General features: G+C 37.6%; 1 protein-coding gene across 1 annotated transcript in view; it reads left to right on the plus strand.

Annotated features, from left to right (window-relative positions):
• SNX4 (sorting nexin 4) overlaps positions 1-12,521 on the plus strand; it is a 94,754-nt gene extending 82,233 nt beyond the window's left edge. Inside the window, exons 10-14 of the mRNA XM_004465821.4 lie at positions 1,480-1,569; positions 5,687-5,786; positions 7,336-7,481; positions 9,092-9,206; positions 11,248-12,521. Of these exons, the coding sequence (XP_004465878.1) occupies positions 1,480-1,569; positions 5,687-5,786; positions 7,336-7,481; positions 9,092-9,206; positions 11,248-11,295 (499 nt within the window). The 3' untranslated portion in view covers positions 11,296-12,521. The remainder of the gene's footprint in view (positions 1-1,479; positions 1,570-5,686; positions 5,787-7,335; positions 7,482-9,091; positions 9,207-11,247) is intronic.
• Positions 12,522-12,561: the final 40 nt, after the last annotated feature.

The following is a 12,561-nucleotide window of genomic DNA, read 5'->3' on the forward strand; positions in this document are numbered from 1 at the left end:
TTAAAAAAATAAATCGGGGAGTGGATGTAGCTCAAGTGGCTGAGTGCCTGCTTTCCATGTATGAGGTCCTGGGTTCAATCCCTGGTACCTCCTAAAAACAAAAACAAACAAACAAAAAAACCCAGTCATTGGGGAGCAAATGTACTCTAGTTGAGTACCTGTTTCCCATGTACAAGATCCTGAGTTCAATCCCCAGTACTTCCTAAAGAAATGAATGAATGAATGAATAAATTAATAATTCTCCGTACTGACATCTGGAAATCTTAACGTTTGCACTTCTCTACCCAAGTATGTGTCAATTTACCCCTGTACTTTGCTTGCCATCAGCCATATGGTTCCTCTCTTTTGTTTATTTTAACATTAACTCTTCCAGAATCATGATTTATGAGGTAACAGCAATTTTTCCTACTCTTAGCAGTGACTCTCCAGACTTTTTTTAGTGAGTAACATAAGACAGAAGAAATTCGACACTCTAACGGATATAAATTTGTAATTACAATATGTACTTTGCCTATTCTTTATAAATCCTGTAAGCACATCACTTTTTTGAGTGGGCCTTAACATAGGTTTATTGGTTTACTTTTACATCTTCAGTAAACTTGATTTAGTTGCCTACATGAAGCAGGTCTGGAGACATAAAGCATCTAGTTTTCTTTTATTCCCATGCTAAGGAATCAGAACGAATTTGAAAGGGGATGCCTGTCATACCACACTGAAATGTAATACATGATGTAGCCCATATGCTTATGGAGTTTTCAGTGTGAGCAGAAAAATAAAACCAACACTTGAACTGTTACTTCTATAGAATTTAAGGTCTAAATTCTTGATAAGAGATCAGAAGTAGAGTGATGAATAAGGACTAAATTAGTCTGGGAAAATTTTATGAGGTGTTGAGATTTGTGCTGATTGGATTTGGAGAAGCAATGTGGAGAGCAGTCACATTTCAGTAAAAACGACGTGCAGAAATGAACATGGCCTCACAATGAGGTGGTTATCCTGACCAAAGCAAGGGTTGCTATTGAGATTTATAATGTAAGGCTTCTAAAATCTTCTGTAATTTATATTTGTCCTACTTTTCCTTTTGTATCTTTAGGACATTACTATAAATAGTTGCTACCAGGAATGTGTGTACACTAATAAAACTCTTATTCTTTCTACATATTTTATAGCCATTTTATAGTCTTTGAACAAAAGATATAAACAGTCTTACAGTGCTTTTTAAGCTACCTGTGAGAAGGATGATTTTTTGTTTTTTGTTTTTATTTCAAAACCATTGCTGACCAAAACTTTTTGGTAAAATTGTTATTTAATTAAAAACTGCTGTGAATGTTTCTAAATGCTTATTCTCACTTTTTTTTTCTTACTTTGTCACTGATAGGTAGCAAGTAGTCTTTGGAGCACACTCCCAATAGACTTCTTTAGAGCTTTATTATTTTGTGTCCCAATGAAAGTTACTCTGCTTAATGTTTTTTAAAACAGGTATGCTGCTTCTATTGATGATATTTTGGAAGATGAAGAACATTATGCAGATCAGTTAAAGGAATATCTTTTTTATGCAGAAGCACTGCGGTAAGTATAATAAAAGTTCCAGATCCTGCCCTGTGACTGATCACCTCTCTCTCTCTATGCTACTGTAAAATACAAATAGTAAGGTTTTTAAAAATAATCTCATTCTCTCAGATTTTAATGAGGGTCTTGTATTCCTCTGCTTGTTGCAGTGTGGTAGGCATAGAAATTTAAGACAAACCAGACTGAGACTGCTTTTTTCCTTCCGACTAAGTTGTTCAATGAAAACATGATGTTTTTCTTTAGTAAGAAGAGGGACTAATCACTCCTGCTTTTTCTTTTTTTTTTTTTTTTAGATTTATTTATTTATTTCTCTCCCCTCTCCCCCTCAGTTGTCTGTTCTCTGTGTCTATTTGCTGCGTCTTCTTTGTCCGCTTCTGTTGTTGTCAGTGGCATGGGAATCTGTGTTTTTTTTTGTTGCGTCATCTTGTTGTGTCAGCTCTCCGTGTGTGTGGCACCATTCCTGGGCAGGCTGTACTTTCTTTCGCACTGGGCGGCTGTCCTTACAGGGCGCACTCCTTGCGCGTGGGGCTCCCCTACACAGAGGACACCCCTGTGTGGCAGGGCACTCCTTGCGTGCATCAGCGCCACGCATGGGCCAGCTGCACACAGGTCAGGGAGGCCCGGGGTTTGAACCACAGACCTCCCATGTGGTAGACGGACGCCCTAACCACTGGGCCAAGTCCACTGCCACTCCTGCTTTTTCTTAATCATGCTGTTCAACTTGTTTCACACACCACCCTACTTGCTTGCTCCCCCAGCCCTGACTTACTTGAACCTAATCTTGCAGCTGTAGTACTACAGAGAAAGATAACTCATACTGCAAATAAAGAAAAGCAAAAAAAAAAATAACTTCAGACATTAGCTATTCCAAGTATCAAACTGGCCCCTGATCACTCCTACTCCTCTTCCTCCAGATGGCCTGCTTCTGTGTTTCAGTTGCCCTACCCAGACTATAAAATTTAACCCAACCCCCTGCTTTTCTCAAGTTGAAATCAGACCCATTCTGAGTTCTTTCTCCCTTCTGCAGTAGTCTAAATAAAATCAGTCTTAACCTGTTTAACTTGTCTGGTGCAATGTTTCTTTGACAAGCTTTACCCTTTAAAAATTATAATAAGATCTGCTAATCTCAGACATTAGGTATATCTCCATATTATTCTTTCTGCTTTTTTAAAGTTTGAATATTGAACGAAAATAGAGATTGAGTGTGCGTTTTGAACTGTCTGCCTCTAGATTGTATAGTGACATTTTTATTCCATAATTTTTTTCACCTCTTGGCTCCTCAATTAAGTTGTAAAACAGGTTAACATTGTGGACTTCATCTTTTGTTTTTTTAGTTATCTCCAGAGCCAGACAGATTTTTCTGGTAGATATTCCTATTTGATGAAGAAAAAGTTACTATATTTTTTTCTGTCCAATTTAGAAAAATGAATCATTTTCCTGGAATAGGTGGCTTTTAGTCCTAACCACTTTTGGTCGGTTTTCATGTCACTTTTAAAAGCAGCATAAGAATCTGTGAGTAAAACAGAAGGCGCAGTATTCCTTTTGCTATTCACTAACTGGTGTGAAAACATCTGTGTACATTGCCCAAGGTATTTGCAAATCACAGAGCAAAAAAAAATTTGCAAAATAACAGTGAAATTCTGTATTGCACTTAATTATAAAAAGGATTGATGTGCATTGACATGGAAAGATATTCATAGTGTAGTTAAGTGAAAAAAGCTGTGGAAACATTTGTGGTATGTAGATATATGCATTTGTAAATGCCCAGTAAAGTCTGGAGAGTAGGTTTGGGAAAAGACAGGATTCTTGAAACTTTCCCTCTGTATTTTATTCAGTTACTTATTAGAATCTTTTTTTCTTACAGTGATCATGAATTTTATAATAAAAACAAATAGACATTTCTAAATAAACAAGAAGAAAGCTTTGAGACATCATCCTTTCAAAGCAAACTTGGTTGCAATGTGAGATCACAGTTACTATGTTATGCAAAAAATTGTTTTATGTATTTAATATGGTATCTTTATTGGAAAAATATTGCAAGTATCTATAAAATAACCTTTTTTATTTTAAGATTTTAAGTATAAAGTTTGAATGCTTAGGTTCTGCTAGATTTATTTTGTAATGTTGGCCTATTACATTTTAAACTTGAAAATTCTGGGTTCATGGGTTTTGACCTTAGTAAGACATTGTGAATCTTCCTCCTCACTCTCCACCCCAATAAAATATATTTTTTAAATATTTATTTTATTTATTTCTCTCCCCTTCCCCCCCACCCTCCCCAGTTGTCTATTCTCTGTGTCCATTCACTGTGTGTTCTTCTCTGTCCGCTTGTATTCTTGTCAGCGGCACTGGGAATCTGTCTCTCATGCGGCGCCACTCCTGGGCAGGCTGGACTTTCTTTCGCTCTGGGCAGTTCTCCTTACGGGGCGCACTCCTTGTGCGTGGGGCTACGCTACGCGGGGACACCCCTGCATGGCAGGGCACTCCTTGCGCGCATCAGCATTGTGTATGAGCCAGCTCCACATGGGTCAAGGAGGCCCAGGGTTTGAACTGTGGACCTCCCATGTGGTAGGCGGATGCTCTATCCATTGAGCCAAGTCTCCTTCCCAAAATATTTCTTAACATGTTAAAAGAGAAGCCAAAAAATTAAATGTCGGGTGGGCGGAACTGCAGAGTGGGGCAGCTGTGGTGGCCATGGCAGTGCAGGCTTGAGTTGCTGCAGTCGATGGCACTCCCCAGGTCTCTCAGGCACCCCACACCCCAGGGCTGATTGGAGACACTGAGACCGAGTCCAGAGGGCTGGGAAGCCCACTACGTGAACTTTCTCTCAATGTACCCTTCCCATCCTCCATGGAGGCAGAGACCACCTGCTGATCCCTGGTCCTATATGCTGAACCCCACCAAGTGGCAGTTCAGAAGGAGCTCCCACTGGCCCAGCAGTGTCCTGGCTGCCTGATGGACTACCAGAAACCATCACCTTGTCTGAATTTCCATCTTGAACTTTGTTCTTCATGACCAGCTTTCCCTCGTGGTGTGAGCCTTTAGTGCTTGGGGCCCCCTGTTTGCCACTGAGTGTGGGTGGGAAAGAGGGGGCGAGGTCTAACCTTGTACTCTCTAATAGGCAGGAGCACCCTTCCCTAAGGACAGTGATTTCTTTTTCTTTCTTTTTTTTTTAATATATACTTATTAGAGAAGTGAATTTACAAAACAATCATGCATACTGTGCAGAATTCCCAACACCTCTGCACTAACACCTTACATTGTTATGGAACATTTGTTACAGATTACGAAAGAACATCATCAAACCATAGGATACTGATTTCTAGAGTGATTGTTACTTTTTCTTGGAACCTAATTTTTGCCTTTACTGACCCTTGAGCATTGGGAGCCCACTTGTTTCATTTGGTGCTTAAATGTTTTTACTGCAGAAAATAAAGTGCATTGTTTTAGTTTGCTAAAAACTACTGGGAGCAATATAGCAGAAATGGGTTGACTTTTATATTGGGAATTTATTAGGTTAAAAAGCTTACAGTTCTGAGGCTGGGGAAAATGTCCAAATCAGAGATGAAATCTCATCAAAGGTCAGCTGCTGGCGATCCTGGTCTCCTTAGATCCTGGACTCCATGGCAAGGCCCGTGGCAGCGTCTGCATGTCTGGGTCTGTGCCTTCTCCTCCGGGTTTACTTTCTCCCCAAGCACAGCTGTGGGCAGTCAGGCATGGGGCTTGGCTCTTGCCTCTTCCCTCTTCTCTAGGCCTCCTCTCTTTGGGCCCTTTGGGCTCCTCTTTCCGAGGTCCTGTGTACTCCACCAAATCTAGCCTCCAGCCTCTGGGGCCTCTCTCTCAGCATTCAGGGTTACTCTGCCACCTTTTCCTGTGTGTCTCTGTTTAGTCTTCTGTTTATAAAGGACCCAGCAAGAGGACCAGGACCCACCCTGGGTGACCCCTCACCAAAGTAATCCAATCAAAGCCCCAATGGAATCTAATCCAATCATGGGGTGCCAGGAATGGATTAGCTTCAAGAACATAATCTTTTCTGGGGACCCACGAAAAGCTTCACACTCTCATATTGAGTTACTGAAAATTACTAAATGGCAGCACTTTTTTTTTTCATTCCTAGGGCTGTATGCAGGAAACATGAACTTATGCAGTATGATTTGGAGATGGCTGCTCAAGACTTAGCATCCAAGAAGCAACAATGCGAGGAACTGGCAACTGGGGTGAGTGTTTTTCCATTTAGGCCTCCCAATCTTTGCTCTTACTATAGCAAACCTTATGTGGAATAAACTGCAGTTAATAGTACTCAGGGGGAAACGGACTTTGGCCCAGTGGTTAGGGCGTCCGTCTACCATATGGGAGGTCCGCGGTTCAAACCCCGGGCCTCCTTGACCCGTGTGGAGCTGGCCCACGTGCAGTGCTGATGCGCGCAAGGAGTGCCGTGCCACGCAAGGGTGTCCCCCGCGTGGGGGAGCCCCACGCCCAAGGAGTGCGCCCATGAGGAAAGCCGCCCAGCGTGAAAAGAAAGTGCAGCCTGCCCAGGAATGGCGCTGTCCACACTTCCTGTGCCGCTGACGACAACAGAAGCGGACAAAGAAACAAAAGCAGACAAAGAAACAAGACGCAACAAATAGACACCAAGAACAGACAACCAGGGGAGGGGGGGAAATTAAATAAATAAATAAATCTTTAAAAAAAAAAAAAATAGTACTCAGGATGCCTGTAGCTTTTACAGGGAAATAATGTATGAGTGGCTTTGTAATTCTTTTGGTTGTGATCTTATGTAAAAGATATAAGCTGTTCAAGTCTTAAACTATTTGGTAATGTAAGAGATTTTGCCACCATTCTCTGTGTAATGTATCATCTAATTTCTGATTAAGTCCCAGTGAAAAAACATCATTCTTTGAGATTGAAATAATGACCTTTGTCAAGTTTAGTTTTGCAAAGTATTTTATAGAAAATTTAGTTTACTTTAAAAAACTTTACCCAGTTAGAATCAGTGCATCCCTCCTAACAAGGAACTTTGGGGGTTCTTTATTCTTTAATGCTTGTAGTTAGTACTTGTAAAGAAAATTCCGTATCTTATTGCACTAGACTTAGATCTTTTTTATAATCAGCTTTGTGCGCACCTATTCCATTGGAATAAATTAGCTGTCACAGCAAGAGCAAACATTATGGAAACAGTGAAGCAATGACAGTATCACTGTATATTTTTCAATCACATTATAGTTAAAAAGTGCTTTAGGTTATGAAGTGCTTTCCACTTGTTACATCTGTGCAAAGTCATAGATATATCTGGGAAAAGACCTGTGACCATGAAACATGTATACTCTGGTCCTTGATTTATTTTTAAAACGTGGGAGAAATTTCCAGGCCATTTTCAGAGTGCTTGATTCTCTACTCCTACATGTGAAGGGATAAATATGCCCCTCAATAAACTCCAGAGAGTGAGGAAATATTAAAGCAATGAAGTTGGAGCTTGCCCTACAGTGCAAGTTTCAGTGTGAGATACAGATTTTAAATATACTTCTTTGGTTTTGTTTTATTTCTGTAGTTATCAATCTTTAAAAAATACTACTACTACTATAAAGTGAGAAATACCCTGCCTAGTACTAACCTGAGAGTTATCCATCCAATTAAAAATTTTCCCCTTTTTGACTATTCCATATTATTTCAATGTTAGAAATAATATTATAAGTGCCTTGGTTTAGGCTTTCAGTGCATCTGTGTGAGCCAGGGGGGAAATGACAAATGTTTTCAATTTCCTTTTAGACTGTGAGAACATTCTCTTTGAAAGGAATGACAACCAAGCTGTTTGGTCAGGAAACTCCAGAGCAGAGAGAAGCCAGAATAAAGGTGCTAGAAGAACAAATCAATGAAGGAGAACAGCAGCTGAAGTCTAAAAATCTGGAAGGCAGGTAAAAAGGCACAAGTATTTAACAAAACTAGACTTATAGACTCCCTAGTAGGGTTTTTTTTTTTTTAATAATAATTCCCAGCTTCATTAGCATCCATTTTAGGGCATCTTCTTCTAAAAATGATTGCATTCCTAAGAAACCTTGGGTGGTTAAAAAATCATTTTAAAGAAGCAATTGTTTTAGTATGAAAAAGGACAAAGAGTTTCACCTTAATAATTATATTACTTTCCTGTACTTTTCATGATTTATGCCATTTGCACATTTCCTTTGCCCTTTCTTCACCACCATTTAACAAAAGCCTGATGATAATTCATGGCCAAGCCCAAGTGTTGCTTCCTTCATGAAGCCTTCTCCTACCCTCTTAGGCTATTGCAGTGCCTTGGTTCATGCCTCTGGGGTGTGGCAGTTTCTCATTGGATGGTTTGTTGTTCTGTATGACTGAATCCTGGGCTAAAGTCAAAGTGAACGACGGTGTCTTTTTCATCTTTATGTTCCAAAACCTTGCACGGTGCTTGGCATGTAATTATTCAGTAAATATTTGTAGAAATTCAGGCCTCAGAAATCTGATATCACTGTTTGGTATATTTTCCTTATTGTTATTTTCATCTGCTAGTCAATGAGTAGGCTAAGGCAGACCAAGAGTGTATCATAGGTATTTGCAGTTGTTTAGCTCATTTTTAGAACCACTGGTACCCAACTTGTCAATAAATTTTCATGAATAGAGTTAAAAAGACAAATGCATCTCAGAATTTTTTAGCAGTGTCATTTAAAACAAGTACATGATAAATGTGATTCATAATCTATCTTGTAAAAAAGAGTACATGTTTCCTATGACCCCAAAAAGGCATTCTGTGTGACATCTGTTAGACTCGTGAGCTGTTTCAAGGAGCGTCTATATATATTTTATAGAAATAATTTGGAACTAGAATCCTTGTGTCAAAATAAATATTGCAGGAAGTGGACTTGGCCCAATGGATGGGGCATCTGCCTACCACATGGGAGGTCCATGGTTCAGACCCCAGGCCTCCTTGACCCGTGTGGAGCTGGCCCATGTGCAGTGCTGATGTGCACAAGGAGTGCCCTGCCACTCAGGGTTGTCCCCCATGTAGGGGAGCCCCATGTGCAAGGAGTGTGCCTCGTAAGGAGAGCCGCCCAGCACGAAAGAAAGTGCAGCCTGCCTAAGAATGGCGCTGCACACAGGGAGAGCTGACACAACAAGATGACGCAACAAAAAGAAACACAGATTCCCGGTGCCGCTGATAAGGATGGAAGCGGTCACAAAAGAACACACAGCGAATGGACACAGAGAGCAGACAGCTGAGGGGCGGGGGTGCAGAAGGGGAGAAAAATAAATAAAAAATAAGTCTTTAAAAAATAAAAATAAATAAAAAATTAATATTGCTAAAATGTAGAAGAATGTGTAACTATCTCTTTGCTTTTTCTACCACTATAATTTTTAGGAAGAGAGAAAAATAGAAGTCTTATACAAATGATAGCTTTTTCCTATATATAGACAATTGAAAACCAACTCAAATAAGAATCGGTTATTTGAATTTATAGAATGCAGGTAATTTAAATGAGAATAATAATGACTATACCTTTTATTTCAGAGAATTTGTGAAAAATGCTTGGGCTGATATTGAGCGCTTCAAAGAACAAAAGAACCATGATTTAAAAGAGGCCCTCATAAGCTACGCAGTCATGCAGATCAGTATGTGCAAAAAGGTAAGTTTTGATTGCAGTGAAAATATAGGTAGGTTCAGATTACAGATTTCTTTAAAGTTAAATTCTCTTACTTAGACCAAAGGATTTATCATTACAATTTTAAAACCCTTATATCTCCCCTTCCTCAGTGTTTCCCAATTTCTCTACTTAATTTTGAAAGAAGTGATATAGCCACTTGTTGGGGGGGGGGGTCCTCTGGTCTCTACTCTTTTAAAGTTCCAAGTTTATATACCCTGTTCATAACTTATATTTGAAAATATATACCTACGACATTACCTTGATGTTACAATGTTCATGGACAGTACAATAAAATATATGTTAATTTTTTTTTTTTTATTATTTGTATGTTCATTTTAATAGTGATCGGTATAATCTGGAAAATAGCTTAGTCATTACTTTGGGAGAACATGGTTATGATATGGTTTGTTGTTACAGCAAATCCTTCATGTGGCCTGCTATGTGTTGTGAAAACTGAAATATTGAAGTTTATTCTGGTTAAAATGTTTTGACAATGGTGGCTGGATATCTTTCTAAAATGCTCTTTTAAGAAGAAAATATGAAATATTCCTTAACCTCTTTTTCATAATCTAAGATCTGCAAATGTGACTTCCAGCTAGTACCACTGTTTTTCATTTGTGTAGCACTTCACAACTTATCAAGTGCTTGAACCATATGCATTATCTCAGTAAACATATATTAAAAAGATTACCCCTATTTCCAAAAACCTCCTTAGGGGGAAAAGCTCACTCATATTAAGCCATATATGCCCCTTACACTGTAATTTGTCCAAAAGTTTTCTTTTCTGGCTAAAAGCCATCACTTTCCTAGACTAGCAATAAAGAACAAAGATATTTTAAGATGTAAACATAAGTCTCACCAGCTAAGAGGGCTTCTTTTGGTGTGGAAAAATTCATATCTATGTCTTAGTGAAATTATAAATTACTTCATATTATGGATCTTTGGGGTCACATAAGTGAAATTAAAATCATGACTGTTAAATCTGCAGATACCAAAGGTGTGAGTTTGGCAGTGTTTCTGCTGTCATCCTATCAACTTACACTTCTAGCTCACTGCTGGGGTGCTTGACATTTACAGTCATCTTTCTTATCTGTCTTTTTAAATCTCTGGGTGTCTGAGAGTTGAGATAACAAAGGTTTTTGGAGTTTTTATTTTCTCCTGTAGTAACTTATTAATAAGCTCTTTGTGGTTGCCCATTCACTTATTTTTCAAAGTAAAATACAGGATCTTTTATATAATGGTTCTAAGGCTTTTTCCCTCTTCGTTTAGGGTGGGATGGTTGATGGTGCTAGAAATTTAATCTTTAAATAAACATTCAAAGATATTACTGTAGATCTATTTAGACATACTGTTGGATATTTGAATGTATCATGGATCTCACTATGACAGTGCTTAAGATCTGTCTTATCCTGTCTAAGAACTGAATAATACTCCAGTGGGTGCTATCTTATTTGGCCAGTCTGAGGCATCATAAAGGGCTTTGTTTTGTTTTTCAATTTGCTTTTTTGTATTCCAGCAGAGAGAAAGGAAATTATAAAGATTCTTGAGACCTTGATAATATTCACACACCTTCATGCTTAAGTATTAAAGAACTTATTAATTTAAACTTAATTGTTAGACTAATAAATGAAGTTGTTTTGTTTTAAATATAATATAGAGAAGTTCTGAAAACTTGTTTGGTTTACAATTAAAAATGATATGAGTATGTCATAGGAGTCAGTGAGTCTATGATATGAACTTTGAAAACTCATTTTTCCAATTAAAAGATTCTTCATTTTGAAGACAGGCTCACACAAAAGATTCTCTTAATTTTTTTACAGAAGCATTAGAGATTAGTTTATGTTAACAACTGTCAGAAATAGTATCACTTTTGCTGGACTTATTAATTATTAAAAAAAAAACAAATCTTAAACAAACAAAAAACACTGAAAAGGGGAAAAAAAACCCAACAACTTGGAAATACAAGTATTTGGGTTTTTAGAATCCTCCCAGAATCACATTTTAAAGTTCCTTTTGTTTTTAGGGTATTCAAGTTTGGACCAATGCTAAGGAGTGCTTTAGCAAGATGTAATCCTGTGAAACGAATTTCTCTTCAATCAAAGTACCCCAAAACAGAAGCACAAGTAAATAAAAGAAATTTAAGTTGCTACCCAGTACACACAAAAATATATTGAGTTAATTCAACTTTCTTTAACCTGATTGTAGTTGTGTTAATACAGCACAGAAAGGATATATTTTAATGAAGATTAAATATTGTAATTGAAGTTTTGGGGACTGGTGCTGATTCTAAAAAGTTAACTTGATAATATTTACCAACAGATTATCAGGCTTCTTAACCAATGACTGAATGTCAAAATGTTAGGTAATTTCTAAATGCTTCTTTCAGTACCAACTGTTTCAGACCTGTAATGCAGGGACTATTTTCCTAAGATTGAATTCCTGTCCTGGTAAGACCCACCAATCTGTTAATCGGGGGTTCTTTTTTTCTTGCCTTATAGTTGAGCTCTTTGCTGTGACAACACCCAAGCAGAAACTTAGTATGAAATCTAAGATTTTCTCCCATATTCATTGATGTGTGCTATAACATTTGCATACACTAGAAAATGGCTTCAGTTTGTGTTTTGCCAGAATTTTGATATTGGTAAAAAATTTTATACTGCCAACAAAGAAGACTCAATGTCTCAGATATAGAGTGGAATACATTGTTATGATCTAGGAATTGCTAAGTAGAAAGTTTTGAGTATGTTACATGTAAGAATTAAATTCCTCTAAAATAATTCTTAACCTCAATCATGAGCCCAAGTTTACTTTGCTCAGCTCTTTATACATGGCATTTCAGGGTACGAGATGTAGCATTTCAATGTAAACGGTATATGTAGTAAACAGTGTTAGTATATTCATTATTAACCTCCTTTTCTATTGCTTGGCTGTAATTTTTTGTAAAGATAAATTATATTGTTTTGTGTGTTTGTTTACATGGTATATGTTTAGAAGCGAACCACCCTTATTTTGCTGACTATAAATCTCAAATGTGTACTCATTGTTTCTAATTATGTAAAAAAAAAAAACAGTGCTATTTAGCATTTGAATTTTTTACATGTTTAAAATGTTGCTGGATTTTTGTGCTGTTTGCCAAACTTATACAATAAATAAATGAAGTATTGTGTTGATTTTCATATAATTTTTATTTTAGTAAGATGAACCATATGTATTAGTATCTGAAACCCTGTGAGAAATTAAATATGCCATGTTATTTTTTTTAAGCGTTTAATTAAATAAATTTGTCTTATACCAAAATGATGATGTTGTTGTTTTTAAAGTAAGATCCTGAATTAAG

The sequence above is a fragment of the Dasypus novemcinctus genome, chromosome 4, assembly GCF_030445035.2.
Source record: "Dasypus novemcinctus isolate mDasNov1 chromosome 4, mDasNov1.1.hap2, whole genome shotgun sequence".
In the NCBI taxonomy this organism is placed as follows: Eukaryota; Metazoa; Chordata; class Mammalia; order Cingulata; family Dasypodidae; genus Dasypus; species Dasypus novemcinctus.